This window comes from Canis lupus, chromosome 15 (assembly GCF_048164855.1).
Source record: "Canis lupus baileyi chromosome 15, mCanLup2.hap1, whole genome shotgun sequence".
Lineage (NCBI taxonomy): Eukaryota > Metazoa > Chordata > Mammalia > Carnivora > Canidae > Canis > Canis lupus.
In genome coordinates this window covers 16294728-16310362 of record NC_132852.1, presented here as the reverse complement: position 1 = coordinate 16310362, position 15635 = coordinate 16294728, and the positions used below count along the sequence as shown (strand labels likewise).

Genomic DNA, 15635 nt, shown 5'->3' with positions numbered 1-15635 from the left:
AAGAGCTGCTTCCAAGGTCTCCTATGCAAGATGGCTGTCTGACTCTGCTTTTTCAAGGCTAATACCAAAGAAGGTTCTCCCCAGCCACACAGCTTGCGTCTATGGATGGCAGCCCAAGTGACACTTTTGTACTTTCCCCAAACTGTGACGCCATTTGCAGGATAAATAATATCAAGCATGGCGTGTGCATTACTCCTTGTCACTTTGGATCAAGGATGCCAGGTCACAGAGTAGTGAGATAAACTCACATAACTCAATGGAGCATAACTGCCACTTACTCTAAACACAAATATACACAGCTGTTGTTTGTATACCATCCCAAGGGTTTACAAGCAGAGCCCTGGCTGTGTGTGTATCTACAAACCCCTTGTGTGAGTTACTGAGCCAGCAGGATATTGTATGAAAGAAATTAGAGGAAAATATAATATGAAATAAAAGAAATGGCTTTCTTTAAATCATTTACACAAAACAACATATAAATGTGGTATTTTTTGCAGATTAACTTTTTATCCTGAGATATTTTTTTAAAAATCTATACTGAAATTAACTCTGTAAACAGAGAGCAAGTAGTTTTATAGAACTACTTTAAGCATATAGAATTATTTTATACATAACTATTGTTTATTTCTAGGCATGACTGGGATCCTCCAGATAGAAAAGTGGACACAAGAAAGTTTCGTTCTGAGCCAAGGAGTATTTTTGAGTATGAACCTGGGAAGTCATCGATTCTGCAGCATGAAAGACCAGTAAGCACTTGTGATTAAACCAAATGCCAGTTCTCTAGGTTTCTGGGTTCCCAAGTAGACCTGAATTTTGTATGTTAGGCAATTTTTGTCACAAAGGTAATTTATGTATTTGGCAGTATTTAGAAATCCAGTTTATTTGGTATCATGATTCATGCATCTTATCTGAGAATTAAAGATATCCTCTCTAATATATTGTCCCTACCAACAAAATAGGGAACCCATTTGCATGTAACTATAGCTGTGCCTAATCATGACTCTGAGCTTAATTTTTTTTAAAAAATTAATAAATGCAATCCTTAATTGCTAGTCTACATGGCTAATGAGAAAAACCATTCACGAGTCTCTTCTGATACAAATGGGCCCACACAGTCCCATCCCTTTGTTTCCATATCGGTTGCTTAATATTTCTTTGGATTAAGGGGAAATCTCCCAAATGCCTTTCTTTAAAAAAAAAAAAAAAAAGTCATTTTAATTGATTCTTATTAAATCTCTCTCAGGTTACCAAGCCTCAAGCTTCCTGATTGTCAAATCTAATGGATCAAGATTATATTTAACTTTGCATGATTTCTCTATAGTTATTTAGTATATGCAAACAAAACAATACATAAACCTGAAAAATAACCACTTGCCTCTTCAAAGTGCAATTAAACAAATAGGTTATTCTTTGGCCCTCTTGGTGTTTATCTTCCCAATCCTCCTTTCCAAGTCCTCTGCTTCCCCTCCTAGATCAGTGCCCTCAAGATCTCCTTGAAACTAGAATTCCTTTGCCTTTCTATCCAAACCTGCTTCTAGAGATCCATTTATAATTTACTCTCCTCATTCTCTTAAAAGAATTTGCGTGGTGTCAGTGAACAGGAAAAAGATTTTCTTTGTTTACTCCTTTAAGACCATCCAAGAAAGCATATTATATATAATGCAAGGCCAGCCCTGAAATTTGATTGGAAACCTTTGGCTTTCCACATGCAACATGAGTGCCCTGATTTCATTTGTGAAACCCTGTATTTATGGTTATGTTCTTGAGAAACATGTTGAAAAACCTTATAATCACATAATTCATACATAATATTTATGTAAGCCTTCTGTGCCTTTCTTCAAATAACTCGTATCCTTTAGAGCAACACAACTTTACCAGAAAAACTGAAAGGGAAAAAAAAAAAAAAAGGAATGCCATCAGTTTGCAGTTTTAGTGCAGACTTAGAACCCATTCACTAGCTCCTATGATTGAATAGCATGATACTTTGAAATTTCTGGGATGAGAATTGAGTGAACCACGATGTGACCATTGCCTTAAATTAAAAGTGGCAAAATAATTATGCAAAATAATGAGCCTCAGATTGAAATGTAAATAACAAAATGATCATTGATGATCTTTCTAACAATTTGTAAGAGTGTTGTGATTGTACTGGGACGCTTTAGTAGCTGTGGTCTCGGGGGGGCAGGATTGAGTCGAGAAGCTTCCTCACCAGGATATTTCTATTATTTACTCATTCAACAACATTTATTGAGCACCAACTATGTGCCAGACATTGTATTAAGTGCTAGGGACACAGTACTGAACAAGACACAGTCTCTACCATGAGGAACTTTGAGCCTTTCATTTGATGAGTATGCAGAGCTAGACTTGTATTCTAAGAATAATAGAAAGTTCTGGGAACATTTGCACTGCTGGAGATTTGGGTATGGAAGGGGCTCTGCAGCCACAGTAAAAAAGAAGTGGTGGGAACCAAGAAACTTGGAAGGAAATGAGAATGGACATCTTATGGGGAAATAGAACCAACATTCTTATTCCTCCTAAGCAACTTTGCTGGGAGACCAGCCTTATGCAAAAAGATTTGGGCTAGTCGCCTGTATCATTTTGGCCAGGCTTCTTTATTCGAGAATCAGGCTATTATCTTTCTTTCTTGCCATCATTCCTGAACTCATTCTCGTTGCCTTTCCTAAATCAGAAAAAAAGACAAAAGGCGACATGCACAGTGATATCACAGAGACCGGCTGTCTACCCATGCGGTTTACACACGGGTCTGCAGTGTCTGTAAGCCACAAGATGTAGAGCATGAGAGCAGATTGGCCACCTGATAGGGATACAACAGCAAACGAACAAAACCAGGATTTCGATGGAATGCGCTCTCCTGTCTTTTTACTGCCAGATAATTTGTGGGCATCCCTTTGCTCTTTTCCTATTGAATTTTTGTAAATTATACACAACCTCTTGGTAATTTTCTGCTGCTCTTTTGAACTCCTAGATGACCCCATCACCTAGGTGCCCAGCCTTCCCAAGTGTCATCCTGGATTCCCCTCTTTCCCAAAGATCTCGAAGTCCTGCCTCTGGTAGAAATGCTGCTGTCACTCCTGTCTTCTAGTCCACAATATGTCCATTGTCCAGATTACAGTGACAGCCACCCATTTATTCCCCCTGATTCTGCAATCCAGTCTCCACACCTCTACACCTCTACACTCCACTAGGGCAATCTTTATGAAACTTTATAAGACTTTCTGCTTGAAATTTTCTGCTGGTTCTCAAGTATCCTTGGAGCTAAATTCAAACCTCTTCATGCAATTTCCAAAAGACCTTGTGACCTGGCCCCCACCGACCTCATGTCTCTTCCTGCCCTTCCTGCCAACTCACTCTATTCCAGCTTTACAGACAACCTTCGATTCCTGCCTTCCTGGACTTTGCACAAGCTATTCCTCTGCCAGGAAAGCTCTCTCCATCCCATCTCATCTGTGGCCTTATCTCTTCTCCCAGGGTGTCATCACTGACCTCTCCACCCTGGGTATGAAGCTCCCCTACTGTGTGCCTAGAGCACACTGCTGCATTTCCTCCTCACACACTGAATTCTAAGGGCCTGTTCACCTGTCCATGTCCCTCACTAGCTTTCCCTTACCTTGAAGGCAGGGACCATGTCTATGGCACCCACTGTATCCCCAACACCTTGCACAATGCCGGGCACATGGTAGGTGTTCAGTGAATAGTCATTGACCTAATAAGTGAATGAATGAATGAATGAATATAGACTTTACTCCTACAGTTGGTGGATGAAATTGGAGAGACTGAATCCCTGCTCTGTGGCTTATCTGTGAAGTCTATACACTCTTACTGACAGAAGGCACAGTGGTCTCCATCAAAGCACACACAATGGATTTGACATGTTGCTATCAGTGACTGTGGTTCACTAATTCTCTGGTTCCCCGGAGTATAAGGTGGGCAGAGGAGGCAGATTGCTCGAATAAAAATTCTTCCCCAGACTTTGGTCAAAGGGATCCCCTTCTTCCTTAGGAATCAGTGGACCAAGCATTCATGTTTTTAGCAGGAAACTAAAGGTCAATGCAATTTTTTGAAGTGCATAGATACTCGTTTGCCTATAAATTTGAAAACATCGATTAAAGGGATCTAATGTTTGATCTGCAAAAGTCCTTTGCAAGTACCAGGAATTATCTTTAACTGACTTGAACCGCCGTGTATTCCGTGAGGCAATCATATAAACTCTCTGCTGAGATTTTATTAATAAAAACTTTACATCCCATCTGGATTGGATATATTTATAGGTGAGCCAAAATTAAATTACATTACATTACATTAAATTAAGCACTTATTCAGGATTTCTTTACACATAATAAAATGAAAACAATATTAAGACATTACCTTTCTCTACAATAACTAAGCCGGCACATAATGATAAAAGCAGAAAGAAATAATCATCGAAGGCACTGTGCAGAGTCGAAATGCAATTTAAATTGCAGTGAACTTACATTTCCTTATCAATGAAGATTGTTAAAGCTTACAGTAAGAATTTGGGGAGTTTCATCTGATGGTCTGAACCATAAAGAATGACCCCAGCTGACAATTCGTGTATTATTTATTGTGGAACCACAATAAATATAAAACATAGTAGTGAATGCCGTTAAAGATTTAAAATCTAATGAGCATAAATTTTAAGGACCTAGGTTATGTTGGCACTTTTTTGGGGGGGGAACAACATATAGAAATCATATGCCTGCAATGAGAATACTGAGAATAGTAGAATTTCTATAACCTCAAATGCAACTAAATGCTTTGAAATTGTAGGAAACAAAAGCTTTAGAAATGGTTCACCCTTGCTTGCCTTTAAATAAGAATCCTGTCTGATTTATAGTCTTAGGTTTTCTTAAGCACTTCCTCTTGCACTGATACGCATTTGTTTTAAGCACAGATTTGCCGGGTTTTTCAAAATGAGAAGAGAACAAGAAGGATTAGAAAAATGTGCAACTGTATATCTGCTTTTTTGTTGTTTTTATGAGCAATTCGAGTAAAATATAATCATACTTCCTAAGTGAGTTTCTTCTGAGTGTTCATACTAGTGTCAACTCAAAGGAACTTTCAAGTTATGCATGGAAAGAGTTGATTTAGTGAGATTATGAGTGTGTGTATATGTCTGTTGCTGACTTTCTGTATATGTATCACTGACTTTTGTGAGGCTTCTATGTACCTTAGCAGTGAATCTAGATTGCTACATAGTACTGTTGCGTAACTAAAGGGATTCAATAGGTCAACCAAGTTGAAAAGAAAATTCTAGTTCTGCCACTTGCATTTCTTTACAGACGATACTCAAATTAGTATAAAAGTACTAATTGAGATTTTGATATTCCCAAAATACTATTTTCATTAAGTTCTGAAGTTATAGATAATTATCAATGATCATTGTCTGGGGCATTCTCTCTGCCAATGTCTATCGCCATGGATTCTAGATAGTTGCCCACTGAGACTGTGAATTAAATTTTTAATCTATAAAATCATAATTCATGAAAAACTGTCATTCTAAGTTTTGGTGCAGGATGGCAGATATTCCTCTCTTTCCAATTCTATCATAGAAATATGTATCTATAAATCAGGATTTCATAATATCTGTTTGTTATATATTTTCTTACGGTGGAAGTCAAAGTGAAGTTGTAACCACTGGTAAATATATTTATTTGTTTAGTAAATTTGCTGCCCTCTGCTGTTCAAAATATTTTTTCAACAAATTTTGTTTCCTCTAACTTTCTATCTCCCTTTAGCAAAACAAAATACTACATATGAAAGCAGATTTATAAAATAAAGAATTGTAAAATCGAGATTATAAAATCAAGATATAAAATTATAATATTATTAGACGTATTATATTACAAACAATGAGATTTGAAAGCACCGAATCTTAGTTTTCTTGTGGAAGAAGTACTAGGCCTCTATAGAAAGAACAAAAACTACTAGAAAATTCTCTCTAATGTCAATTACTCTAAAAATCAGCTCCAGTAGAACTATTCCATGAAATATTCATATGCTGCAGCCATTATCTAAATGATAATTGGAGAAAGACAATATTTTGGTAATATCAAAATCTCAATTAGTACTTTTGTACTATTGAATCAGTTATAAATTGAGTCAAGTTTTCCGCAATATCTCCCATAGTAATTAGAGGATATTCTCCACAACATTATAATAGTGAAACAAAATAATATTTTAAAAGAAGGAAAAGAACAATTGCAATACCAGAGCACCATTGTGGGTTTCTTTGTATCTGTGTACATGTTTTCTTTCTGTCTCATCCAGACACAGGCTTTGTGATACTATTGCAAATACTGTACAAGCACATGATCATATTCAACTTTTATCGCTTACCATTCTACCATAAACATTCCCCAGAGTTACTACACGGTCTTTATCATTATGATCACATATTTTGGATAACTTGGGCCCTTTCACTATTTTGTTATGATGCCTCAAATTTTCCTATCAATGTTTGTAGCTACCATCATAATCTCCTATTATAAAATATTGAAATAAAAAGAGCACATCTCTAAAAAAATATTTTGGATATAATTGATTATTGCATCCAGACCGTATACAATTAACAAAAGATTGGGAATTCAAAAAGCCAATAAAACACTTGGACAAGCTAATGGCAAAATAATGGCTTTTGTTAGAATATGGGCTATCTCAAAACACTCAATATTACAAAGAATATGTCCTCTCTTGGCCAGGGTGGGTGACTTTTAGGGAACTAGGGTGTACCTTTTTTTCTGACTTAAAATGTAACTGTCCAACTGTACCATGTTTAATTAATGTTATGTAACAATTGTTAAAGAAGTAATAACCCATATGTAGTACTTTAGGCATCTCCATTTAATATTAAATCAATAACCTGAATCAGTCTGATCAGGCATGTGTTATGTAAAGGCATCAAGGATATTGTTGGATAAAGTAAATGCTCCATATCTGGGTTTTCCATTACTAAAGCAATTGTATGTATTTTCTCAAACTCTTTATATTAACACTTCTAGTGTTTCTATCTTAAATATAATATTCAGAAACCATCAGAGGGGAGCAAGTCAACTATAAAAATTGGCTTTTTCTCTGAATTAGAGTGTCAACCAAAGCAGAGTGGGATCCTCTTGCTCACCTTCTCCCCACCCTTAACTAGCTGCAGTAATGGGAAAACCCAACCCCTTCACTACTCCAGCTCAAGGTAGACAGGTAGGTGATTCTTGGGGTGGTAGCTCACAAAATGTGCTCATTCTTCACTTTCCGGGAGGCTCCTTGTCTTCACATCTTTTCAGTGGTCCAGACCATTCCTAAATTATCTGGGTCTCCCCAGGGACACCTTACCTTTCTGAAACGTCTCCTCCTGCTAACTGGTGTCCTCTTGGTTCCATCAAGAACCTCCATCTAATGAATCAGTGTTTCCTTCACCCCTCTTTCTTACAGCCCTCTCTCCCAACAACTCCAACACCTGTTTCAAGGGAACCTGGCCGGAAGCCTCTTTCTGTTTCACCATATGGAGAAGTAACTGGTAGCCCCTCCCCTCCGCCCAGGACTGGCCTCCCCCTACCGAGCCCGTGCACCCCAGCTCTTTCTCCCATCTGGGTGAGCTCCTTCCTTCATTACCTTATCAAATGCCCTTCAGGAATCTCAGGGAGTTAGCCCTGGGTCTCTAGAGGCTAAGGGGGCAATCGGAGCCTAGTTACTCACCACCACCCCCACCTTGCTGCCCCCACTAGACCCCCTCTTCATGCCAGTCTACCCCCACCAGCCTCCTGGCACTTCTCACTCCTTCCCCCCACCTCTCTTCCCATCTTTCCCTCCCCCTCTCCACCAGGCTCTCCATATATCTGCACCCGAGCCAACTGTCTGCAGAATGTAGCCTTACATGCTGGGATCAATGAGGGCAGGGGCAGCCGAGTGACTCACCCAGATGAGCTACTTGGTGACTAAGTGGAGTCTATTTTAACTTTCATAGGCTGAATCTAGCCTATTTTTGGTGTGCTCTCCTTGCTCCTTCTGGCTGTCACAGTTTTTCGTAGTTTATGCATCAGGCTAAGGAGAAAAGTCAAAAGAGAAGACAGGTGGACAGAGGAAGTGATTAGGGGCCTAGGTGATGCCAACGAAGCTCATCTCCATTTCCTAATTTTACTCATTTTGCTTTACATCCTTTGTTCTCTCCTGCTGAGATTTGTCGGATGAGAGTCGGTGCATGTTCGCGTGCGAATGCGCGTGTGTGTTGTTCATACCACACAGCGTTTCCCTCACTCAGCTCAGTATGCCTTTTCCTTCCCTTTGCCTTCACATCTGCTCCAGACTGATCGCATAAATCCAGATGACATAGATTTAGAAAATGAGCCCTGGTATAAATTCTTTTCAGAACTGGAGTTTGGACGCCCGGTAAGTGAGGCTAGCCTATTAATTTAAGAAAATTAGGGGAATGTTGTTTGGTTTATAAAACATAACCATTATCAGAAGAGACAGGTGTCATTTACAGAACAAAATAATGTATACTAGATAGACAAACTGGGTACAGCTTAGCCCACATTCACTTCTGTACCAAATGGTTAAACCTGCTCTGACGCTGCCTTGTATTTTTTCCTTAGCATGCGTCATGCATTAGGATGATTATATCTAAACAAATTAAAAATGCTGAGATAGTTTCTGTCCTAGACTATTCAGACAATTGTTACAGGTTTAAAGAAGATTTATATTTGTTTACAGTCCATTTTGGTCTAGTTCAATCAGAAGCAGTATCGTGATATTTATAATAATAGTTCTATTATTATAGCTTCTGTTTGCTGTTGAACTACCAAGCACTGGAGAGTACTGGGTTCTGAACTCCATCTCAGTGAGTTCTCTGGATGCTGCGCCAATAAGAAGTAACCCGAGAGGTTAAGTAGTTTGCACAGGATAGTAAGTGGTAGAGCCAGAAGTTAAACCCAGGCCTATGGAACAAACCAAAAATCTCTGGGCAATTTCCACAATAATATACTGTCAGTATACTCCCACTATAAAATACCGCAATTACTCTTAAGGATATAAGGAAAGAGAAAAAAAAAATCTTGTGGACCTTGATTTCTGATTTTGCTAGCAAAACATCTTATCCACAAATGCCCCCCTGCCCCAAGGCGGGCCTTAGGAGAATTGCTTAGTCTGTTTGGGTTAGAGTCAACCCAAATCCTTAATAACAATTTCCCTTTTTTTTTTTTTTTTTAAGATTTTACTTATTCATGAAAGACACAGAGAGAGAGGCAGAGACATAGGCAGAGAGAGAAGCAGGCTCCCTATGAGGAGCCGGATGTAGGACTCGATCCCAGGACTCTGGGATCACACCCTGAGCCAAAGGCAGATGCTCAACATCTGAGCCACCCAGGCATCCCAACAATTTCCTCTATTACTGAAGTTTTATTGGGGAACTCTATCAACCAATACCTATACATTTGGTATGTGTCAGTTACATATTTTTAATATTCTTAATGGTGTTTCTGAATTTTAAATTCTTAAAGAACATAACATTTCCACTACACAGACTTTTGTTGATGATCACAGAGTATAATCTGTCTTTTACTATATCAGACACTGACTTACATACTCACAAACTGACCATATATTGGATACTGGGTGCTTAGAGTTGTCCCTCTCCTCCATTAAAAAACAAAGGACACTTGGTTAGATTCCTTATTTTATTGAGCTGGATCAAAAGTGACTGTAAGTGAATATAAACCAAAGAATTTTTCCTAGAATTTCTATACCTAGAAGGAAAAGTGTTTTTCTTAATTTATATCCACATATTCACATAAATACATTTTATTTTAGAGAAAAAAAAATCCTCTAGTTTTATTTTATATGTATTGTTATTATTAATTACCTGGTTTGTAGGGACTAAGCCAATTTCTGAGCTTAAATTATCAGCATTTTTTGATAATCATTTTCAGCCACATGGAAACTCACCAGCATGCCATCCACCTGCTATTTTAATGTTTCTTTAATGTACCTTGCATTCCTTTGTGGCTAGAGACTATGAGTGTTCATTTTGGTCTGATGAAATGAGTTTATAAATATACTAATCAAATCACTAGTAATTTTGCCCAGTGCTTGAGAATATTTACGAACATTCCACTCTTCCTCCTAGGCCACCCCCATCCCCATTTGGCTCCATTCATGCACTCTTTATGTGTGTCTGATGCTATCAGCACTCAATCTCTAACTGTTGTCACCTTTTCCACATGTCCATTCCTTGCTGCCATTGACTCTCCTCCATTCCATCTCTACACTTCTGCTTATGTGGTGCATCTACACCCAGCCTCCTAAAAAGGCTCTGGACTATGTTCAAGATCATTCTTCTGGTGTTTCCAATGAGGTAAAAACAAATTATTCTCTTTTTCAGATTTATCTTTAGGAGCTGTTACTGTGATTCTGAACCATCCGTGTTTTAACGATTCACTGCTGTGTCTAAGCTATTGTGGAAAATCGGTCTTCCTATCATTGTGTTGTATCCAGGATCATTGCTTAGACATTAACTATTCCAAAGTTGTTGTTGACTCTTTCTAAAATGCAGGTGAAGAACCATTCCAGCCATAACCTTCAGTTGAACTACTCAACACAATCCTGGTATCCAGGAGTGTGACAAAAAAATCAAAAGTAGTACGCTTACTGCATATATCAACCATCTGTTTTGATTAGATTGTGTAAAATACTATACAGAGCCATTTTTTCATCATGCTTGGAGGTGCAGAATGACAGATTCTTAATTACATGTTTATGCCCTGCATATTCTTAAAATTTTTGTAAATCTTTCATTTGCCTAAATACAATTTGTGGATTTTAGCATCAGATAAAATCAAGAATAAGACTGACAAACAACTGGGACACATGTCACAATTTCCCAGTTCCACATCCTTGACAGGCATTACTAATCTTTCTCAATGCTATAATCCAGGAAACCACTATAATAGATTATAACTGGCATATGAGATGAAGTGCATTTGCCGTCTCTATTTTAGAATGCTCATGACAATCTGCTAGGTAAAAAAATTTATGCCAGGCAATGTCAAATTTTATTTGATTTAGTCAGAGAAAGTATGAAAAAGGAAGAAACAATCCAGAGTCGAAGCTTTTTATCCTGCTTTCTGCAAAGAAAAATGAAATTATTTGAAAAGCAGATTTAAGACTTATTGGTTGACTTGAGCAAAAGTGACAATTTTGCTAAACATCAGCTATATAAAAGCCTCCCTGTGGTAATTCTTAGAAGCAGCTAGAATGGGAGCAAAGTACATAAACTGGTTTTACACCGTAGTTTCTCTGTGGTCCTAAGTATATATAAAAATAATAAATATCGTCATCAAAAAGTCTTCACTTGATTAAATATGTGCAACTAGAAAATAAAACTAGTAAGATATCTATGCCTCAGGAAGTACTATTGACACACAGTGATGACCACTGGAATCATGGGCACTGTCTCGCAGGAAATATCCAACTTCCTGAAGCTTCAATTTGCAATTCTAAATTGTGCTCATATTAACATACAGAAGTAATCAAATATTTAGATATTAGATAAAAGCAAAATAGAATAATCAAGAACATCCTAAGTTACTGAATGCAGTCATTTATAAAGGCTTATATTTTGTAGACAGATAATCTAACGACAATCAAATAAAAGTAATTCTATTCTGTATGTTATGCTACCTTCACATCTGAAGAAAGGGTATCATTTCTACATATGAAGAGCCCAAGAATTTATTTTGGAATGCAATTTGGTCAGATGGTTTCCTGTTATTTTAGTCAGATAGTTTTAGGATGTTTTTAAGGTGGTTGTTTCTTTGAGAATTTACATAAAATTTAGAGATCACTGTGTCCAACTCACTCATTTTTAAGTCAAAAAAGTAGAGCCCAACAATTTTTTAAAACTATATCCCAAATCACAAGATAAGATGGTGGCAAGTTAAAAATAAAATAGAGTCTCAAAGCCTTTGCTTCCATTCTATTCCCTTTATACCACATGTTAGCATGTCCAAGAGATACATTTAGAATTCAAATCTTTTAGAAACAAGTTATTAATATTATTCCTTATTAACTATTTTTCTGAAATAAGTTCCTGTAATTAATATTACACAATAACTCTTGGGCTAAATAAAGATAGTAGAAACTTTCTATGCATTCTACATGTTATGGTAGTGGCAAAATAATCACATAAAAAAGCACTTTGCTGATGGTTAAACTGAATTGCCATTATCTCTTTGGAATGAAGAAGGAGTGTTGTATGGTTCTGGAATACTAATTTCACATCATGGCTTTTCAGAATGTAAAAACATATATTTTGATAAGGTACTGGATTCCATCTTCAATATCCTTATGTAAAACATTTCGGGTAAAATCTGTAACTGATTACACATTACCCTACCATCATTTATCAACTGCCTTGCATATCCCATGAATAGCATACTTTCTAATCCATGAAACTGAGAAACTGGCATTATTGAAGAACAATTAAGGACTTTTAAGCAAAGTTTAATCACATAGCAGAAAGAGTGATTCAGTGTCCATACCTTATTAAAATGAACTTCATCTAGGTATGTTATATGTAAATACTCAGTAGATCATAATAAGTAAAATCAGTTACCCCTTCTCTGCAGATGATTTCCACTTCAGAATGAGTATCATTCATACAATTATCATAAAGTTTTTCTCTCTTAGTCATCTATCTAGACCTTTTATATTTCCTTATAATTTAATAAAGAACTTTTTCGTTTGATTATATGTAAAAATCACAAAACTAATTTCAGTTACTTTTGGATTGTGGAAACCAGCACAAGGAGGAATCATTGTAGTTTCTTTGCCTAAACCTAAAACACAATTAATTTATCAGTGTAGAGCCTTCGCTGCTCACACTATGTTTTATCTCACATTACAGTTTTGTCTAGGCTCATTCCAAGCCTGAAATTCAAAATTTCTGGTCACTATAGGATGATCACTCCAAGATGTTCCGCAATTGACACTTTTTAATAATCAACTGTGGTTGTGGTTGGGTGTTCCGTGAATACTGTGATCCGCAGAAACAGTAACTCTGAGGCTACTTGGTGTTGCTTTTCTGCAAACATGTAGAATTAATATTCTTTTTTTTTGCGGGGGGGTGGTAAGGATTTTTTTTTTAAAGAAAGAGACTGAATGAGTGAGAAAGAGCACAGCAGGGGGGAGAGAAAGGCAGACTTCCCACTGAGCAGGGAGCCTGACTCAGGGCTCCATCTCAGGACTCTGGTATCATGGCCTAAGGCAGACACTTAACCGACTGACACTCCCAGGTGCCCTAGAAATAATATTTATAAATCAAAATATAATTATCTGGTTTTATTTGTTGACCCATTTGCTTTCCTTTTTATTTAGTATTTATTTTTTCCACCTTTCTAGTATCCAATTCAGAGTTCAGCAAGCAAAGTACTCATGCAAATTTATCAGATTAGTGGACTGAATTTTTTTCTTCTAATATTATATTTATTGAGAACCTAGGAATCTAAATCTTGTCTAGGAATTACAAATATTAGAATATGCTTTTTCGGTCTAAAAGGAAGAAGGATAATCTCTTGCAGAAAGGTGCTTTTGTTTCTTTCTGGGCAATATTCCACTCTTATTCAGTAAGATAGAATTAAATGAAAATATTAATTAACAGAACCAGTTTTAGAGTTATGCATAAGAGGGCTTGTCAGACTGATCTACGTAAAGAATCTACATAAAGAATACTAATATTTTAATTGGTTAATTGGTGCTAATTTAGAAGTAGAAAATAAAGTCATCGAAATAGTTTTTAAAGTGTGGTTTAATTTCCACTAAGTATTAGGTTTTTAAAACTCTGGTAAAGTATTTCAATGTGATAGGAATTTAAGATAAAATCTGTCAAATCCTGCTTTTTCAGCTGACTTTTTAAAATTTCATATGGAAGGACATTTTTAAACTAGAATTTCAGTTCTTCATCAGACCAAAGTTTTTGACAAATAACTAATCATCTAATATGGCCCAAACCAAGACTATATACATATATAAATAATCTTAGACATATATACTTATATACATTTTCCTATACATTCTAGTCATCACACCACAGCTACTTTCACTCATCTTTCAGTGTCAAGAGCTCTCTCTTGCCTTAGATATTTCAGCAATTATTCCAGGCAATTGTCATGGGGAGTGAAAAACTCATATCTAATATTTTTGCCTAATATCTGTTTCATTGTACCCTTCAGAATGAAAGAGTATGAAAGTGGTGTGTACAACAGGCATTTGGAATTATATATCAATTTGTATTTTCTATTTTCCTTTATTCCTACAACCATGAACAACTGAGAGTTGATTTTCTCACAAAAATGTTAAAAATCCACTTTTTAAAGAAAAGGTTACATTTTGGTTCATTAATCGTGTATTTTAAACCAACCCTGAACTTAAAATATTTTGAAATATGCCAATCTTTACCTGATTTAAGCACCAGGCAATTTAGTTTAATTTCAAACCAAATTCCATGGTATTATTAAAATGCCATGGCTGTGTTGACAGAGGAAAGATCTCAAGTTCACCCTAAATGTTATATTTTAAAGATAACACCTGGCAACAAGACAAAAAATTATTAAAAAGGTTTCTATTGTATAAGGACTGAATGATGACCACAAATATTTTTTTAAACATCAAACTATTCCTTTATGCAGAAAATTTCTATTTACAGTCTATTTCCTAAGTGAAGGAGTGGTTAACTTTTCTTTTCTCCTACAGGCAATGTTTGGGCTGTAGATAATTTGAGTTACACAGAGAAATACATTGTGGTATATCAAAAAAGAAAGTAGATAGGAAGAAAATAGAAATCAGGTTACATAATTTCTCTTTGAAAGACATTTTATGATCAAAACAAATGGTATTTTTAATGTCAGTTTTTATAATATTCTTTTTAGGATACCTAATTTAATGTTCATGGACAAATGAAATTTTTTCCTGGTAAAAATTTTCATGGAAATATTTTTCTATTAACAGGCCTCCTTGTATCAGTCCTCTTTAGACAGAAGCCTGGAAAGACCCACTAGGTAAGAACGTCATTACATTATACAACCAGAATATTCTATACCAGTGGTTTCTTTTTCAATAGGAATACTACTCAGTGAAGTAATAATAATGAGGGTTATGTTATCACGCGTTATTATTTGGAGCACCATACTTTATGAAGTTGTTTTATTTTGTTTTTGCATCATTTTCCATGCTCATATTCAAAAATTTATGAAAATTTAGTGAAATAATTCTGGATTCCTTTGCCAAGAGATTCTTCCCTTCTCTGTCTCCTCTAAACCCAATTTTCTTTTCTTTAAATGGGAATTATAAAATCCAATTTGCAATATTGTTAGATGATACGTATGATAGTATATTTGAAAAATATTGTAAATTACTAGAAAATTTCTAAATTATATTCTACATATATTTGTTTATTATACACAAATCAGAAACATTGTTACTGCCAATAAACAAGGGCTTCCTATGTACCAGACATTCTAGGTACCTAAATATATTTAATCCTTAAGACACCACAATGAGTTAAATACTATCTTCCCCACTTTATCTCTGCATAAATGAAACATAGGCCA

The 15635-nt window shown here is 36.1% G+C and overlaps 1 protein-coding gene across 50 annotated transcripts in view; it reads left to right on the top strand.

Moving 5' to 3' along the window:
- The window catches only part of SORBS2 (sorbin and SH3 domain containing 2), a 215393-nt gene that overhangs the window by 157822 nt on the left and 41936 nt on the right, over positions 1-15635 (top strand). For 39 of the 50 annotated variants that reach the window (XM_072776009.1, XM_072776011.1, XM_072776007.1 and 36 more), the window contains 5 exons: positions 632-746; positions 7468-7626; positions 8338-8421; positions 10328-10384; positions 15034-15083. In XM_072776009.1, coding sequence (XP_072632110.1) covers positions 632-746; positions 7468-7626; positions 8338-8421; positions 10328-10384; positions 15034-15083 — 465 coding nt within the window. The remainder of the gene's footprint in view (positions 1-631; positions 747-7467; positions 7627-8337; positions 8422-10327; positions 10385-15033; positions 15084-15635) is intronic. The other 11 variants (XM_072776015.1, XM_072776046.1, XM_072776057.1 and 8 more) reach the window with 3 other exon arrangements.